Source organism: Perca fluviatilis, chromosome 21 (genome assembly GCF_010015445.1).
Source record: "Perca fluviatilis chromosome 21, GENO_Pfluv_1.0, whole genome shotgun sequence".
In the NCBI taxonomy this organism is placed as follows: Eukaryota; Metazoa; Chordata; class Actinopteri; order Perciformes; family Percidae; genus Perca; species Perca fluviatilis.
Window position 1 is genome coordinate 21130991 of NC_053132.1, and position 19150 is coordinate 21150140.

At 43.0% G+C, this 19150-nt stretch overlaps 1 protein-coding gene across 1 annotated transcript; it reads right to left on the reverse strand.

Moving 5' to 3' along the window:
* Nucleotides 1–1446: 1446 nt before the first annotated feature.
* sh3bp1 (SH3-domain binding protein 1) lies at nt 1447–17658 on the reverse strand. Its single transcript, XM_039788212.1, has 18 exons — nt 17098–17658; nt 12525–12567; nt 11899–12003; nt 11727–11803; nt 11247–11358; nt 10480–10556; nt 10275–10362; nt 10070–10138; nt 9715–9805; nt 9480–9616; nt 8493–8604; nt 8019–8100; nt 7854–7934; nt 6110–6223; nt 5564–5661; nt 4079–4244; nt 3512–3861; nt 1447–1851 (listed from the first exon to the last, which is right to left on the reverse strand). Exons 1-18 carry the CDS (start codon nt 17145–17147, stop codon nt 1571–1573), a joined length of 2133 nt encoding a protein of 710 aa, XP_039644146.1. The 5' UTR covers nt 17148–17658; the 3' UTR covers nt 1447–1570.
* Nucleotides 17659–19150: the final 1492 nt, after the last annotated feature.

The window sequence follows — 19150 nt, forward strand, 5'->3', positions numbered from 1 at the left end:
CTAACGCTACTCTACGCTAACTCGCCCAGTGTTAGACCCAGGTGAAAAAACCTTCTGGGGGGGTGTTTGGCTCGAGGTCATGGTGCAAAGGACCCTAGGGTAAATTACTCCGAACCATCACTTTAAGGTTCATAAAATGATTTTCCCCATACTTAAATGGCTCACATGAACACTATTATTTTGTATATTTATGGAAAAATCCATCCTAAAAACACCACAAACACCAGGATTCAGTCATTATTATTAGCTATTATTTTGACCAGAAAGACTTGCTTTCCAGCAATTACTTTGCATTCTGGGAAATATAGGACATCACACATCAGTAACTGAAGAATAAATAAATGAAGCTGGTTACAAAAACATTGTTAGACCAAAACAAAAGAAAAAAAAAAGGAGTGAATTAAGTTGCAACACTTGAAGGAAGATATCGGACAGCACAGATTGACAATATCTAGTCTCGCATTGCCAGACCTTCCTCCACGACGCTGCGGAGGAGGGTCTGGCTAGTCCACACAGCATTGCGGGATGGGAGAAAAACGTGCTCTGGTTTAATGGCATTTCTTTAAACCAATCACAAGCCAAGCGCCGGACGGAACTTGTTTTGGTGGAACACGTATATGTTCAAAAGTTGTTTTAGGTGCGTTTTCACACCTATAATAATCCAAGGGAACCAAAATGCACTCCTCTTATTGGTCGGATGTGCCTGGGGTGGGAGAAAGAAAGTAAATACAGGAAGAACATCCTGTGTGAACTAGTGCATATTTCTTGGATCTCCATGGCCAGACCAGCTCATTTCATTTAAATAATCAGACATTGTTTCGCGAGCGATGTTACTCAACTGCTCTGGTCACCGAGACTTCGCTCTGCTTTGCCGCCGTCTGTCTCCAACTTTAAGCGGCGGCTGGTTTGACCACGGAGATGTGAGTGACGGACGGGCGAGCTTGACTGCTGTCTATTTTTGTGAGAGAGACACTGCAAGTTGGACTGAAAGCGTACCGAGACCACCTCATCAAGCAGGTCTCGTTACGCTCGTTTGGTCCGTCGAACTCTAGTGCGATTCAACCAAACTAAACGAGGCAGGTGTGAAAGCGCCCTTAGTCGTGCAAGAGAAAACTCAGATTGGACAGATAGTCTAGCTAGCTGTCTGGATTTACCCTGCAGAGATCTGAGGAGCAGTTAAGTCCTCATCAAATCGACCAGAGTCTAAAATTACAACATAAAGAAAGCGGAAGGTAACGGACATCCGGCTGGAAAGAGTTACAGCCGGCGGAATGTCCGGCGGCACCGGAGCAATCCCGGAGGAGGAACGTCGTTGGATATAGACTAGACAATGTCAAAAACTTTGCATGTTAAAATAGGAACTTAACAGCAGGCTGAAAAGCACTGTTTTTGCTGCCCTCTCTGGTTGAACGATTCAAACCTGTTTCACCTCTCACCACAGCCGGCGTCAGTGATAGGTGTGGTTGGGTGTGGTCATTGGTTGCACCTGTAACCACACCCAACAAAAAGGTAAAAAAGTGAAACCACTGGAGGTCAGCAAAAACAAGATTTTTAGCTGTGTTGAGTTTTCTCACTGTGATAAAGAAGGAATCTCTTTTGCCTGTAATGGTGGAGGAAGCGGTGGAGGGCACTTTGGGGCTCTGAGTCCAGGCTTTTTCGGAGGAGGCTTTTTGAGGCCGGCCGACTGAGCTCGGGGCGCGGGTATCGGCTGGGTCCCTGTGTCCACGGCGGCCGGGGCGGATGTAGGAGGGGCCTGGAGCTTGGGAGGTGGTGAGGGTTTGGATTTAGAGTACTGAACTGTCAACTGCTCGTTAGCTTGGCCAGCTTTGGTCGGGTTGAAAGATCTTTTGGCTGTAGCATGAGAAAAAGAAGACAGTGGGATTATAAGGAAGGTGCCTTGAGAACGATCAGATATAAAAAAAAAAAAAGGGTTGTGATGCAAGATGGTCATCTACATTACATGTTATCTGTGAAACTGAGAAGGAAGATGCACCACAAAGCAGAATTTAAACATTCACGGTTGTCCACTGCCCGGTACTAATGCTGTAAATGTTCAATATTAAATCACTGCATTATTAGGTGCTTTTAGTTAAAGTTGGACTATGCAGCTTTTGACCAAATAAATAACATTAGTTTTCTCAACATTGAATTCATAAGCAATTAAACACACCCTCACTTAATTGTATATACTCTGGGCTTTTGCTGCTGCAGCCTTTCTTGATCTGGTATGACTATAACTATTGCTGTGTAACTTGACATAGTTTGACTCGTCTTGACATTTTAGCATTGCATTATTTTAGCGTGATTATCCCCGTACTTGTCGCACATGCGGCCACAGGTGCAGCCGTTTATGGGGGTTACATAATTTCATTTTAAACTCAATTTTAAACACTAACGTGATGAAACAACATGCAACTATTAGATGCAGCCCATTTGACATAAAACTCAAAATACCTCAACAAGGAAAAAAAGAATTACATTAATTCAAATGAATTGGATCTCGGATTGCCAGTTTTAGATGCTTATCAGCGTTTAGACAACCGCTATGCTGTTTTCAAGTTCAAGGAAGGAAGTCTTAACATTTGTCTGACTGGCTGCTGCTAAAGAGTGCCACTTTGAAATTCTACTTTGTTTTGATAAAAAAATCAATCCTGGAAGAAAACTATACTCAAATTTGAAGAACTTGACATTTTGTAGTCAGACAAACATATTAAGATGAGTAGATGTATCAGAAAAAGTATTTCCGGCCTTCACCACTAAGGGTTAGGGTTCTCACATAAAAATGTGAGAAATGATGCATTACCCTAGAGGTTTATATTTTGGTCAGTGGTGTGAGACTTCCTTTTTCCTGTGTACTTACTGGTTGTTACAAGAGCAGTGCATTTCTTTTTCTCTCTGTCAGCTTGACCTAACAAGCCAACACTTCGAGTTAGTGACAGGAAAAGTGATAGAAGTAAACAATCTGCACAGGATGTTGCACAATAGAAAAGGACATAAACTAATGAGACATGCTTGTGCCCTCAGCCCAAAAACAACTGAATGAATGAAGGGGCTGCTGCTTCTGTAGGGAAATATGTTTTGGGCTATCTAACCAATTTGACACATACTTCCCAACCTTGTGAAAACTGTTGAAATGTCTTCTGTGGCTCTGAAAGGAGCTTTCTAAAATCTGAGAAAATAACCCTGATTATGTCATAGTGATGTCATCAGGGTTAACTTTTAACAGAAAGCCTGTGATGTGAATTTGAGGTGTTAAGTTAAGGGGATTAACAAAAGACACTGTTGATTTGCATTATGGGAAATGTAGGATCTAGTGATTTTGGAGCTTGGTCCGTACAAGGAACAAAACGTTTTGACATCTCAGCTTCTGTTGTTTTAATTGTGACCATTCTTTTACAAATATGTCTCTTCTTAGTAACGAAAGATCCATGCTAAAACGCCAGGAGTGCCTTGTGTGACCGAACAAGTCAACAGCTAAGGTTTGGGCAGCTTTTGGGCACATTGGACTTACGTTTATACGGTGAAGTGATCTTCACAAAAGCTCTCGGAGAGTCTGGAGGAGCCTCCAAAATTGGCTCCAGCAAGCCTTGATCCGAGCACTGCTTCTGGGTGGGACTCCTGATCTGACCTGGGGTTGGCAACGATCCCGTTGCTTTAGGAAGTGCTGTCGAGCTACAGGCAGCGGAAGAGTTGGGGACCACGGCGGGGCTGGGACCGAGGGAGGAGGAGCTGCTGGATGTTGTGCTTTGATGGGTTGGTGCCGCTGTGTCAGCTACCGGGCTGGCCCATGTGGAGGTGCCACTGCGACTCACAGAGCCAGATTTCACCAGGAAGAAGCAACCACTGTCCTGAGAAGCTGTGCTGATGGAAAGAAACACCCAAATGTTCACGTTTTGTTTGTTAAAAAAAAAAAGAATTCCAGAAAGGAGCTCTAACTATTTGAAACCATTACCTCTTGCTGCCATTTGGAGCCACTAGTGTGCAAACCTAGAGCAGCTTGTCATAATGTCATTACCTAAGTGCGTTATGATTGTGCTGTCATCACAATGATGATTTGATGCTGCACCGTTGGTGATACCTGTTTGTCTTTGAGAGAGGGAGGTGATGAGAGGAGCAGGAGGAGGCTGTGGATGAAGAGGAGGAGACCGTTCTGCTCACTTTCTCCTTTTCTGAGACCAGAGACTGGGCAACTGGCAGCGACGCATCCGGGACCTCTGGATGGTCTGGGATCTCAAAGGATACAGCTAAACCGAAACAAAACAGAGTCCAATGTATGAGTGCTACAGCAAATAGACAACATTTTTATTTAAAGAATAATTAGGTCATTTGTTTCGTTTTGGCCATCTTTCTCATTCGTAATAATATCATAATTGCACTCAGTTATGTTATCGCCGAGATCTGACATCACTAAACAAGACGTCCACGCGAGCAAGAAATGGGAGCAGTCAAACGGCCAAGCAGGTTCGAAGCAAACCCACATGTAAGATAAATGTATTTGGAAAAGTAAAATTACAATCCAAGCTGCCTGTTGTAAACATTTATCAGAGTTTACAGACTCTTCCTGGTTCAACTTTGTCTTGCTGTATGTGTGCAGTAGTAGTTAGTGCTTATTATTATTGTGAGTGTGCTGACTTTCAGTTTCACCTCCTAATGCAATTGTTCAGATTAGCAGTTTCCAGAGATGGAACAGATCAAGGTTGTCGCAAGATTAAAAAGTATTATTACATTAAATTAATATTATGTTTTGAAACATGGAATATTATTTCTTCTTTTTTTATTTGCCATTCTTGGGCCTTTATTTGATAGGACAGCTTAGACTCGAAAAGGGGAGAGAGAGAGGGGGAATGACATGCAGTAAAGGGCCGCTGGTCGGAATTGAACCCGCCCCCGCTGCGGCGAGGACCGAGCCTCTGTACATGGCGTGCACGCGCTACCCAGGCGAGCTACCCAGGCGAGCTACCCAGGCGAGCTACCCAGGCGAGCTACCCAGGCGAGCTACCCAGGCGAGCTACCCAGGCGAGCTACCCAGGCGCCCCATGGAATATTATTTCTATTCATGTGCTTATATGGTACTTATTCCTAAATATATCTGGGTTTAAATAAGGTGCCATTAAGTAATTACCATGAACCGAGGCCCTCTTTAAGGTTAATCTGGCCCTGATGTTTACAAATTGTTGGATGGTCTAACTTGTGATGTCAGCATATTCTTAGATCTTAGCAATAACTTTAAAAAGTACAATGTGGGCGCCCGGATAGCTCAGTTGGTAAAGCGGGCGCCCATATATAGAGGTTTACTCCTCGACGCAGCCGGCCCGGGTTCGACTCTGACCTGCGGCCCTTTGCTGCATGTCATTCCCCCCTCCCTCTCTCTCCCCTTTCATGTCTTCAGCTGTCCTATCAAAATAAAGGCTGAAAATGCCCCCTTAAAATTATCTTAAAAAAAATAAAAAGTACAATGTTAAAAAAAAAAAGCCAAAACTAAAATTCAGGTTGTAATAAACCATAATCACACTTTAAAGACTAAATGCTCACACATGAAGAGGGCACATCAGTGTTTGTATACCTTCGGGGAAGAGGCTGGAGCTGTACTGAATAAGAGGCTCAATGACCATCACCACTTGGACTGAAGAAGCTGCTGCCATGTCAAACAGAGCCGCTTCCCTACAGAGGCACAGAGGTAGAGAGGAAAGGCTCAGACTGCCGAATATGGCGACACTCACTTTTTCTTTTCGGTTAGAGAAGAGAAAAGAGAAAGGTTATTTTAATTCAACCATGGTGTCATTCAAGTAAAAAAAAAAAATCCCATTGAGGTCTAACCACTGAGAGTATTTCGACCGCCAGATATGTACTTCATGCTATTAATACACACCATAAAAAAAAAATCATCACAGTCGCATCACAGTATTAACCAATCATCTGGCCAATAATGTTTTATCTGTAAACAGGATGCTGCTGTTCCATTTTATGTCACCAGGAGGTCTTGTTGATGAAATATGTCACCGATGCTCATCTCTTCATATTAGAACACAAAGATGATGAAAGAGGAAGAGCAGGAAATATGGGCTGAACATGTGTGAATGGAGAGAAAGACAGACAGGTCACTACGCACCCTTCAGCTCGTGGCCAGAGCAAGTTGGGCCCCAGGACGATGGCAATGTTACTGGGTGTCATTTTGTTTACAGCCTGCTGCTCAGACAGCAGAGACAAGAACTGGACCAGGTACCTGACAGGGAGAGGGAGAGGAAGAGAGAGAGAGAGAGAGAGAGAGAGAGAGAGAGAGAGAGAGAGAGAGAGAGAGAGAGAGAAAAACAGGTAGTAAAGGGAGGAAATCAAAGAGCAGTATAAAGCTGGTTAAAAGTGATTTGAAAAGGTTGTAGTCCAGTGGGTTAAACAGTGTTACAATAACACTTATGGTGCCCTATGGTGCACAGAATGAAACTTAAATGACAAATGAATGCTATCAGGTGTGAACTAAAAATATCCAAATATGCTTTTCAGGTTTTAACCCCTAGTTAAACCTTTTAGATAAACCAAACAAAAGTCTACTGCCATACTTGCAGCTCTGTGAGGCTGTACTTTGGAACAGTTTTGCTTTGAGCTAAATGCTAACGTCAGTATGCTAACATGCTTACGATGACAATGCTAACATGCTAATGTTAAGCAGGTATAATGTTTACCACAAGTGGCAACATCCAGGCCTGAAATGTGAAGCCAATGTGGTAGTGCTTTAAACCTGCATTCTTTCTAACGACCAGCAGGGGGCGACTCCACTGGTTGCAAAAAGAAGTCAGATTGTATAAAAGTCTATAAGAAAAATACCCTACTTTTCACTTGATTTTTTTTACCTCTGTAAACATTTTCATGATGAGTTTATGGTCTCAATCGTTAGTTAGCAGTCTTCTGTTACAGTATGACTTTCATTTTGTAAAATTCATGACTCATTTTGAGTAAAATAGACGATAAAGCAGGGTATTGACAAGTCTCTATGCGGCAAAGCATCAATCAGAAAAGAGGCTTAGCAATCCATGGCACGGTGTACAGTTAAACAGAGACGGTTCAGAAAGATAAATATGTGATAGATAAGATATAAATGTCATAGAGCATATTGATTTAAATAGCCGTGAACTTGTTTTCGGATGTCTGTGTTTTCATCTTTGAACTTTGATTCTTTCACGATGCGTTTTCAGTTAATGAAAGCTAATTGTAACAATTTGGTCGCCTAAAAATGTCTCGTTCAGCGTAACAGGTCGGCTCTTCATTTATTCCAGTAAGTACATTTTGTTTTTCTAGCCAAAATAGCATCCCAATTACTATTACGGCTGCACCTTGCTGACCATACTAGCTAGCTAGCGCTAGCGCTAGCTGGTGATTTAGCATTTAGCTTAAAGCTTTTCCCCAGCTCCACCCGCTTATCCAAATACGGTCACTTCTGGCTCCACAAAACCAAGATGGCGACGGCCAAAATGTCAAATTCAAGGCTTCAAAACGGTGGTCCACAAACCAATGGGCGACGTCACCGTGGCCAAGTCCACTAATTTTATACAGTCTAGGCTTTACCATGTTCTTAGTGTAGTGTGTTAGCATGCTTGCATTAGCTAATTACAGTTTGTCTGTAAGCTTCATTCTCTGAGAGTCTACGAATTTTGAGATATTTAAGTCTGGACCAAAAGGCTGAACGACATTACAATCCATAAAAATGCATTACGTTTAAGTTGATTATAAGGGTGGTCCGTCTTTGTTTCTGAAATGCTGACCCTTTCAGATACATAGCCTATTGCCCAACAGCAGTGACATGCAATTTTATGACTGCCAGAGATACGCAGAGACATTTGATCATGTGGTTCTGTACACACCTGAGGTTGTTGTAGTTCTCAGGCGGCAGTTTCCTCAGTAGTACTCTGAACTGCTCCAGCTTCTCCGTCAGCTCTTTTTCCCTGTGAAGAAGGAGATCCAATTCAAGAAACAGACTTGAAACCAGAGTAGAAGTAAGAAATATATAATGTAGATATTATACACACCCTGCTGCTTTAAACCAGTCATTGTAGAGTTCAAAGGTCATTAGAGGTTCGGGAAGTTCTCGCAGGTAACTCTTCAAAGCTCCTGTCACATTCAGAGATAAATCATCACAGTTGCATTGAAACGAGCTGAGATAATATGCTAACTTAATTACCGCCCACTTCTTGTGGTGTTAGATATAATAGTAGATATAATATATATTGTCATGGTGATATTATGATGATGTTTTCTCTCACTGTTCTCTCAGTGTCATGAAAGCTTTTAAAATACTGTTCTAAAAATTCTCTAGCACTTAGGAAATTATGCATTTTACATTACTGGAAGCCACAACAGTGGGCTGTATTTGGACTAAACAGAAGAGGAACTGGGCGGTTAAAATGAGCGGCGAGAGTCACGTTGGCGAGGAAGAGTGCTCTCCACAGAAACTAACTCCACTAAGAGGAAATCTAAGGAAAAGAAAGCGGACACATCCTTACCAGCTACAGCATGAGGGTCCATGCTGAAATCGCTATGGTTGACCGCTTCTTGATCCAAACAAGACTTCAACCTCTTTACCACTGAGGCAGCGGCCGCCAGACGAAACAGACCCTGAGGGGCGAGGAGGAAGAGAAAACAAGACAAAGGTGGAGAAAAAAAATAGTTGTTACATGTGAGCGCTGAAGATAGGAGCAGGGCTGCAGTCAAGACCAGCCATGCCCAGGGCAGTGCTTGTCACAAACACTTCTGTATAGAAAAATACACATTAATATGCATGTAATATAAAATATCTGCACATCCGTCATATTCCTGAAACAGAGATGCTAAATGGGCCATTTCCTCCACTGATTATATAACAAATGACCTCAAGACAACTTGATTAAAGAGGTTCTAGTCTTTATTAAACTCAATATTCTATGAGTTGCTCAGTCCGTGGGGACTTGGCTTGTGAAGCGGAAGATCGCAGGTTCAAGTCCCCGCATGGACCAAGTAGAGAGAGTGGGATTGGTAGCTGGAGGGGTCCCAGTGTGCCTCTGGGCTCCTGGTCATTGGGATCACGTTCACACGATTGAGTTAGCATTTACTTCAAAAGCACCAAGGTGTCAGTACAGCTTCACCGAGGTGCTAGCACAGGCCTTTAGTCTTGTTTTCACACAAGAAATAGGGTACATTTCTTAACAATGTAACGATAATGCCCAGTCACATACATTTAAATGTGTGTTTATATATATATATAACCGTTTAAGGATCATAAACCTGCTGGTTTCTACAGCTGAAAACAGTTTACAGTGCCACGGAGAAAATAAATCTAGCAAAATCAAAAAAAAAAAACTACACATTTCTAAAGGGAATAATTAATCAACATCCAGCAGTACCTGAGAATGAGTCTAAAACAGTCTAATTCAAAATTTCAAAGAAACAAAACATGCATGCTGGGATAATGCTTAGGTGCATAGCTTTGTGAGGAATTCAACTAAAAGCCCTACCTCCTCAGTCATGCCTGTTTTCAACAGCATGTGAATACACTCTTGGATGGGTGCAGCGATTTCTCTGTTGCTTCGAGACAGATGAGCGAGCAGAGGCTCCCCGTAGACCTTCTGTTTAGAGAGGTTCAGCGGAGGCCCTGCGGAATCAGATAAGTAAGCACCAGAGGAAATAAGAACACACGCAGAAATATCGCAGTGACAGTGTAGCAAATAAGCTGGTGCAAACTAACTTCACCTTTTTGACTGTGATTCTCTTTGAGCTCGCTGATGTTTTTGTCCAGGAACTCATGGGAATGTTTGTGATATTCTGCTTGCAGCTCGAGAAGCTATGGTTGGAGAAACAGGATAGGTGTCATTTTAGGCCTTTAATTCCACAGGACAGATAAAGACATGAAAGGGGAGAGAGAGGGGGAATGACATGCAGCAAAGGACCGCAAGTCGGAGTCGAACCTGCTGCGTCGAGGAGTAAACCTCTATACTGTATATGCGCGCCTGCTCTACCAACTGAGCTAACCCGGCCACGGTAGAGGTGTAATTTTGATCACACACCTTAGACAAAGAAAGAACAAGCCATGACAACCGCAACTCACACGGATGAAGTAGTTAGCGTAGTCATCTTCTTTAGTTGCAAAGTGATACAGATCTGCAGAGTACTGGTCCTACAGAGACAGAGAAACAAAGAGGTCAGAGGTCGAGGCTACTGTGCTGATTCCACAGAGTTGGCGGAGGTGCACGCTGCAGCAGGGGCGGATGCCTGCTGCGGCCCAGGTGGTAGTTAAGAGAAAACACTGGTACCTTGATACTCTCCAACCTCCTCCAAGCTTCTTCCAGTTCCTCCCTGAGCCCATCCTGCTTTGCCTGGGGACCAGTGCTGGCTTGGCTCCTGACCACACACGCACACATTTACATGCACACATGCAAACACGCACACACAAACAGAAATTACATGTCATGGATAAACTGTAACCCACGTAGCCCTGACTGAGGTTGTGTAACTCACCTGGTTCTTGCGTTGTTCCAGTCTGTAGTGAGTTTTGCAAACTGCTTCTTGTTCTTGAGAATCTCTGGTAAATCATCCTAGAAGGAGGGGGGGGGGGCAATTTGAATTGGCACAAGAGCTATTCAATATCATTTTTTTCTTCATATTTTGCTATTTTATTTAGGTAGTTCGTCCTTCCATTTATTATGGCAATATACGAGGACAAAAATGAACATCGTAATAAGACATTGACTCGTGCATATATACACATCTAGATAAATACATACTGAGGATGGACAAAATAACACAAACACCCAATAATACAATGTTATGCAATACAAAACCATCTTAAAAAAAAATATGGTGCACCTTTGCAAAGTCAGTTCTCAAGCTGTGTGTGGAGATACTAAGATTGGGGTTGGTATATAATGAGCCTGCATGTGACATAAGGAAGAGGAGCCAAGTCTGAATGGCTTGTTGAATCCCTTTTCTGATCTAGGCAGCCCACAAAAAAAAAAGAGAGACTGGGTTGTCTTCTTTCACTCTTTGTAATTAGTAGGCACTCCAGATACACAGATGTACATGTGCGCAAGTACTGAAAAAAGTGAGTTTCCCATAATATGTCCGCTTTAAACATTGCTCTATTCCCAAATCCCTCTGTTTATGTTCTGGCATGTATTTACAGCTGTGGTCAAACCTGCATGTACACACAGGCTCATATGTAGCGCGCCGATCAGAAGCATTCTTTTAGTTTCTGTTCAACAACACGTAGAACAAGCCATTCTCACCTCACTGAGCTTGTTGAGTGGCTCCAAAACGTCTTTCTCCACTTTCATTTCAAAGTCTGCCAGCATGCTGGCCAGCATCTTCTCCATGAAACAGCACATCTCCAACACCCTCCTGTCACGCACGCACACACACACAGTCAACTTTTGTCTTGCAATTTATACAGGTGAGAGATATGTGTTTAATATCTCTCAAATATGGGGGGACTAAAAAAAAACAACCAATTGAAACATTATCATACAGAGTAAGTGACATGTAACTCCCATAGCTACTCTATCAGAGCCTAGAAACTATAAATAAAAAAACATGAATAGAATTCCAGTCACAAGCTGTAGACTGTGAGTGGGATCATCTTTCCTTCTTCCTCCAGAACTGAAAACCACCGTACTAAAGTCATGAGGTTTTCACATGACAGCAGTCAACACGGCTATCGGTCAAGAGTTCAGGTAAAGAGCACGGAGGGAGGGGTGGATAATGGTCACCTGATAGACGAGTCTGCATCAAAGTCTTTGAGGCTCTCTGCCATGCTGACCGACAGCAGCATCAGGGGGAGCTTTTTCTGTGGACACAGAAGCAGACGTAACACCTCTCTGCAACCAATCAAATGTTTACGGACCTGTCCTCATGGATGCAATATAGTTTTACCAGATGTACCATTCGTTTTTCAGCATCCAGGCCTGTCTGACTCTGCATGCAGCCCAGCAGCTTCTTGTGAAGGACCTGAGCCGCCTTCTTGGCCGGTTCCACCCGCTGCTCCACCTTCATTCATTCAGACACACACACACACACACACACACACACACACACACACACACACAACACACACACACACACACACACACACACACACACACACACACACACAGTAACGCTTTGTGCTCCGTTAACCTGCAGCAAAGCTTATGAATGTGTTAGAGTCTGATGTTTCCTGTCCTTGTTCTACACAAACTTGTGTATCAAAAAAATGCATGCGGTGGTGATTAGTCATGTATTCAGTGTGTGTGTGTGTGTGTGTGTGTGTGTGTGTGTGTGTGTGTGTGTGTTTTAGGTGGTGTGGGGCTCAGTGGCCCTGGTGATCATGAAAAATAAATCAGTAATAATGATTGATGTCTGAAAACAAGTTCAGCTGAGTTCAGGTGGGTGTTTCTTCTAAAGTTTGATTTAAAAACAATATACAGCTAAAGCTATAAAGTAATCCCTTGTTGATAAGAAGTAATTCGCACTAGAATTATGAAGTAGGGATGCTGTTGGGATGAAACGGAATTTTGTCTTTTCCTCACCAAAACCAGGTCCTCGTGTAGAAGTTCAGTGGCATCTTGTGACCTGCAGAAGTGCATGTTGTGTTGGTTAGTGAATACGCAGGCAAACAACCCTGTTGACAAAACCAGTGGCAAAAACAACTTTGATACGTGAATATCCTTTTACTTCCGGAAAGAAAGTGAATAAGCATATGTCCCACAATGTCAAATTTTGGTTTAATCTCTATCATAACTGTTAAAAGTAATTTATGAGGCAAAAATGCCAACCGTTTGCTGCTTCTCAAATGTGAGGATTTATCGACATAAGAGTGACATGACACTGTCATGAACACATGAACCCTAACCCTAACTTGTCATGACAAAAACCAAATGACACTTAATGACAGAAGCGTTATGTCATAAACGTTTATGACTTGTTTATAATGTTTATGACACGTTCATGAGAGTGTCATGTCACTCTTATGTAGATACCTTCAAGTAAAGTGTAACCGGATTTGCTGCTTTTGCTTTCTCTTATAGTGTTATGAATGAAATATCTTTTTTTGGACTGTTTTTGGACTGTTATTGGACAAAACACATTTGAGGATGCCATCTTAGAATGGCATCCTTCACTAATAGAGCGTTTCTTAAAAGGGACAGTTCACCCCAAAATCAAAAATACATATTTCTCCTCTAACCTGTAGTGCTATTAATCAGTCTAGATTGTTTTGGTGTGAGTAGCCCAGTGTTGGAGGTATCAGCTGTAGAGATGTCTGCCTTCTCGCCAAAATAACGGAACTAGAGTGCACTCTGGTGCTTGTGGTGACCCGGTTACTCAAGATAATCCACAGACCTGGCTGTTTCATGTATGATCTATTTTTCTACTTTCTACACCCGCCAGAAAGAAGTGTACTCATGGACGAGAGGCTCGTGGTCCAACATTGCTAGCTTGTGGAGATTAGTTTATAGATAACCGATACTGGTATAGCTCACCTGAGCTAGCAAACACTACAGCTGAGCCGAGGAAGACGGGTATAAGGTTTTCATCTTGCACTGAAGATGATGAGGAGACATTGCTTCTGTGTTTCTCAAATGTATTTGGCGTTTTGAGCACCACAAGCCGAGTTCCCTCTAGTTCCATTATATTGGAGAGAAGGCAGACATCTCTATGGCCAATATCTCCAACACTGGGCTACTCACACTAAAACAATCTAGATTGATAAATAGCACTACAGGTAAGAGGGAAAAATATGTATTTTTGATTTTGGGGTGAATTGTCCCTTTAAGGAGGCTCAGTGGGTAGAGCAGGCGCACATATACTTTGAGGTTTATGCCTCGACGCAGAGGTCCAGGGTTTCGAATCCGACCTGTGACGATTTTCCTGCATGTCTTCCCCCTATCTCACCTAGCTGTCCTATCAAATAAAGGTGGAAAAGACCAAAAAAATAATCTAAAAAAAAAATAAAATAAGGAGGCACAGAAGTTTTAGGACAGAACAACAGTGTCATTTGAAGCTTTCTCTGATGGCAATGAGAACACTTTGCCTCATGATCATATTTACAATTCATTTAAAATGGAATGCACAAAGAAATGAAGTGATTAAAAAAAAAAAAGTTGCAAGTGTAAATTAGCTTTTGAAGAATAACAGCTATTTCACACCAAGTACCAATGGTTTCTATGTATTACACTTGAAACACAATGAAATGAATGTGCTGGCGGGAGAGTCTGAGATACAGGAAGTACACCTCTTCTGCTCGGAGCTCTCAATATATCTGCCGGCTGACAAGTTAGAAAATGTTTAGACCTGACAGACAAAACCTGGAGCGTAAAGGGCTGCTGCTGGGGGTTTTAGTTCAGTACCAGCCGGTGGCAGTTCTACATTGAATTACACCCAGGGCGAGACCCCCTTCGAGCACGGGCTTATAGTCAAAAAAACCTTTTGCATTTCAGACGGCCGACACGAACACACACGCCTATCAACTCGATAATAAAGCCGTAAAGTAGGCTTTCAACTCAGGATAGGATTGGAGATAAAAAGTTTAACTGACAACTGTTCTTCCCCTCCCCCTTCCCCTTCTCACACAGCTTCTCTGTGCAGTGTGCACGGTAGGCTACCTTCTCAGCAAGCAGGGGCGCCAATTTGCAAATTCCCCACACGGTGAAATGACAGATAAGACATTAGAAAACCGCTTGGAGGATTTTTTTCTTTTTTTTTGTTTTTTTTTAAGTGCTCGTGCCGCCCCCACTTGTGTGAAAAAAAATGCCGCCTGTGGCAGCTGCCCGCTTCGCCCGTGCCAAAAACCGCTACTTGTACCAGCTCTGTGCAGAGGGAGGAGCAGACACACCATCTCTGCTGCGACAAAAAAGGAGGGAAGGAGATGGACAGAGAGGTGAAACCAGCCTTCTCTGCAGGTTTGAGAACACCAACCTTGTGTGTGAACACCAATCTTGTGTGTCACACCCAAAGGAAACCCAACCCAAGTTCGCAAAGAGGTCAGATGAGCTTCGAGCACCTCCTCGGTGTAGTTTCTTATTTCCTCCAGTGAACACCTCACATTTCAAAACACAAAGAGGAGAATTCCCCGATGTGTTTCAACCACAGACGCCAGTTCCTTTTTTTTGCTTTTTCATCTCTCGCTCTCATTTCAACTTTTCCTTTTAGGGCTGAAAAAAAAATTGTAGCTATTCCACACATCAGAGCATGTGAGCAGACGTGTACGTATGCTTAAAAGGAATACGCCACTGTTTGTTGAAATGGGGCTTATCACGGTCTACCCTGGCTGTAGATAGGTGGGCCAATGCATTTTTTGTCTCAGTGCAAGTAATTAGGTTGTTTTTTTGTCTTTTGTTGGCTCACTTTTACTCACAACATGCTAACCGGCAACATAAGATTCCATTCACTACGCTAAGCTAACTAGCAGCGGCGCTGCTGGTGTTGCACCGGACTAGAACAATGCGTGCACAAAAAATGCGTTGGCCCACCTATCTCCAGCTAGGGGAGACCGTGATAAGTCCTATTTCAACAAACGGTGGCGTATCCCTTTTAAGAATTTTTTTTTAAAAAGTGTATGTTTGTGTCTGTGGTGGTGTGTATGTTTACACCAAGTGTTGTTCACTACTAATATCATGGAGGTTGACCAGAGTGACATTAAGAATGATTTGTATCAGGATCTAGGTATTGTTACACTTTGGGGGTATTCAACTTAAACAAAACTGCTCTATTCGTACATAATGTACTCCTGTAGTCACTTGACATGTAAATACTTTATGGTGTGCATGTGTTTTATTTTTGTGCCTATGTGTTTCTCTCATCAAAGGTCACAGCGTCAGTAGAACTGGAGGAAGCGCTGCTGTGGTAGGTGAAGCCAACGTTGCTCTGCTGCAGATGCACGCGGTGCAGGATTATTATTAAGTGCGCCAGAGGTAGAGGCAGCATGGTGTCTCACACACACCCACACACACACACCCACCCCTGCTGCATGCATGTTTGTACCAACAAAACCAGATAGGGTGTACACTCACTCACACGCACAGATAGAAACTCTCTAGATGAGAGGTATTGAACCTATTTAGCACATGAAAACAAAGTGACACCTACTTGATGGTGGGACGGCTGAAATGTCAAAAAATAAGCTGCAAGAAATCATTTTTTATTGTGTCAAAGTTTTGTTTCCTCGCAGAGAGATGCCACAATGCCATAAACAGCACCAACTGCTTTTTGGTAGACCGCTGCCTTCAGAATGTCTTGTCAACATGTACCACCAACTGGATTCAGTTTCAGTTTGGATTCACTTTGTCCTCTGGCTAGAATACCTGAAAGGACCCGGGGGGTTACCCTCAAAACCCAAACAGCTTGAATCACTTTCAAGAGGAACCAGCAACCGCATCATTCCAGCATTACACACTTTTTCAACACTGGGTTTAAAACAAAACGAGAACATGGAAACCAAAGGAGAATTCAACATTTCCTCAAAGCAGACTATTACGCTGAAACGAAAACCTTTCCAGTATGGCAGCAGGTAGAACAGGAGCTCCCACGGTCCTTAAAAAATGTAACGAGCCGTAAAAGTTCTATCTGAAATGATCCATCCGAAGATTCACATTTAGAAATCCTGACAAGATGTAGATTCACAGCAGCAGCACGATGAGCCAGCAAGTGAAGGGAAGAGGGTAAATGATGAGAAAGTGTAACTGTTGCATAAGTGGAGAAGAGTGAAGGCAGTCAAACGGTCGGTTTTACAGCAATATCTTTCTAAAGTCTGATGACATGAGTCACTATAAAAAAAGCTACCGGTCAATTCCAGACCAAGTGTTCTGCCTCGAACAAGGGTGCATTTCGTTGCTTATAAATTCAACTTCTCATTTATAAGACGGAGATTGTCTTTCTTTCTTCATTAAAAGGTTAAACGGTGATAACACAAACAGAAACTACAACCAATTAACCCGTGATTTCAAAATCCTATCCTACACCAAAACATGAAACTTAAGGGGCTCTTAAAAGCTTGAGTTCTGTGTACATGCGAGTGGGAGAGCCTTGATGTCCATCATACAGTTTCAATCCAACATATTCTACACGACTCAGAAGAGAGAGATATATTAGATTTAAAGCACTCACTTTGCCGCAGAGCCAAACTGCATGAGGATGCTCAGGGACTGGCGCAGCATGCTGGCAGTGGAGTCAGACCAGCTTCTCTACCCGACCTTCTCAGTCCCGCTCAGCCCCGCGAGGTATCCTGCTCCAGTCGTCCAGCTGCGCTACTTCATCAGGGGAAAGAAGGTACACGCAGGTCGCCTCTTTGGTCGTTTGCCGTTTTAGTGCGTTTATGTGTGTGTGTGTGTGTTTTGGCAGTTTTTCGTTCTCCTTTCAGGAGTGTGCTCTAAAGCCACATAGAACACAAGTCAGCGAATGAGGAAGTTGCACTGAAGTGTCAGCTGTGAGGGGGAAGAGAGATTTTCTTTCAGATTTGACTGTCACACTATGATTTTGAACTTCGCCAATACGATAGACATTCCACTGCGGTGCGTTCACAGGGCGCAATAAGTGATTGGTGTTAAAGGTGTTAACCCTGAGATTATAAAAAGGCATAATGGCAGAACATTTGGTTTTTAATTCGGTTTTTCAGCCAACAAAGTCCTTTATCCTCCAACTTTGAGGATTTTTATGAGAGGGTAAATCTATATGTCGTATTTCTGGATGGAAATAAGACATTTGCAGATTTGCATCCCATTAGAATGATGCTTACACTTCCTCAGGCTGTGGTCAGTACGCACTTCTGTAACTGCTATCTATAGTGGCTAGAGCTAAACGGATGTAAAAGGGCCAAAAAGAGGAAACTATTAGTGCTGCTGCTGGTGTTAGCAATAACAAAAAAAAATTTAATTATGTTTAAATGTGGCTCTTCCCAAGCCTTTTTGTTGAACTTAGGCCTTAAGGCTTGGGAAGATCCACATTTAAACAGAATTAAAAAAAAATAGATAGATAGATAGATAGATATATATAGAGGATGATTTGTGCTATGTGACATGGCAATTGGACTAGGGTCTGCATTTCGGGATGGCAGAAAAACGTGCTCTGGTTTATTGGCATTTCTTTAACACAATCACAATTGTCTTTGGCGGTGCTAAGCGCCGGACAGAGCCACGGTTCCGCTGCAAAATAGCCTCGGGAAGGAACTTGTTTTGGTGGAACGTGTATGTTCAAGTGTTGTTTTAGTCCTGCAACAGAAAACTCAGATTGGCCATAGTCCTCAAAAATCGAGTGGAGTTTAAAATTACAACATAAAGAAAGCGTAGAAAGGTAACGGACATCCAGGCGAAAAGAGTGACATCCGGCGGAACTCCCGGCAGAACGAGAGCAATCCTGGAAGTGGAACGTGGTGGATATAGACTATGCTTTATCCTGCTGGAAGAAGCCATTAGAAGATGGAATGGACATGGTCAACAATAATATTTAGGTAGGCTGTGGCGACAAGACAACTGCCATCACTGGATATTTTCTCTTTTTTAGACCATTCTCTGTAAACCCAAGAGATGGTTGTGTAAAAAAACAACCAGTAGATCTAGTTTCTAAATGACTAAAACCATGCCACATTCAGTCACTTAAAATCACTTTTCTTCTCCATTCTGATGCGGTTTGAAGTTCAGCAGATCGTCTTGACCATAGATGCCTCTCACGTCGCTTAAATTGACTCCTCGACTCCTCCACTTGCCTCCCTTCCTCACGTCTTAGTCCCTCCCACCGAGGAGGCACGGGAGAGACGCGAGAAAATCATCGGAGGACAGAGGAAAAAAGCAAACGTGTTATAGCTTCAGCTGCACGGCTTCCGGGAAGGCTGCTCTCGTGTTTCCTCGCCAACGGCTCCTTGACGATCCCTCCTCGATGCTCGCTCCTCGGGGAAGAAATAAGAGCTCTGAGACGGCCATCACTGAGGAGGGACGGAACGACTTCCGGTTCAGCCTAGGACCAAGGAGTCGAGGAGCTTTCAAATGACAGGAAATGCAGCTCATGTCTACACGCCTAAATGCACTGAGCAGCTGCCACGTGATTGGCTAATCACATAGTTGCGATAGTGAGCAGTTTAACAAGTGTAACTTAGTGTCCAGTGAGTATTCATACTTTGATTCGCCAGATGTGTACAGATTCATTTTGACAAAAAGCCTTGTTAAAT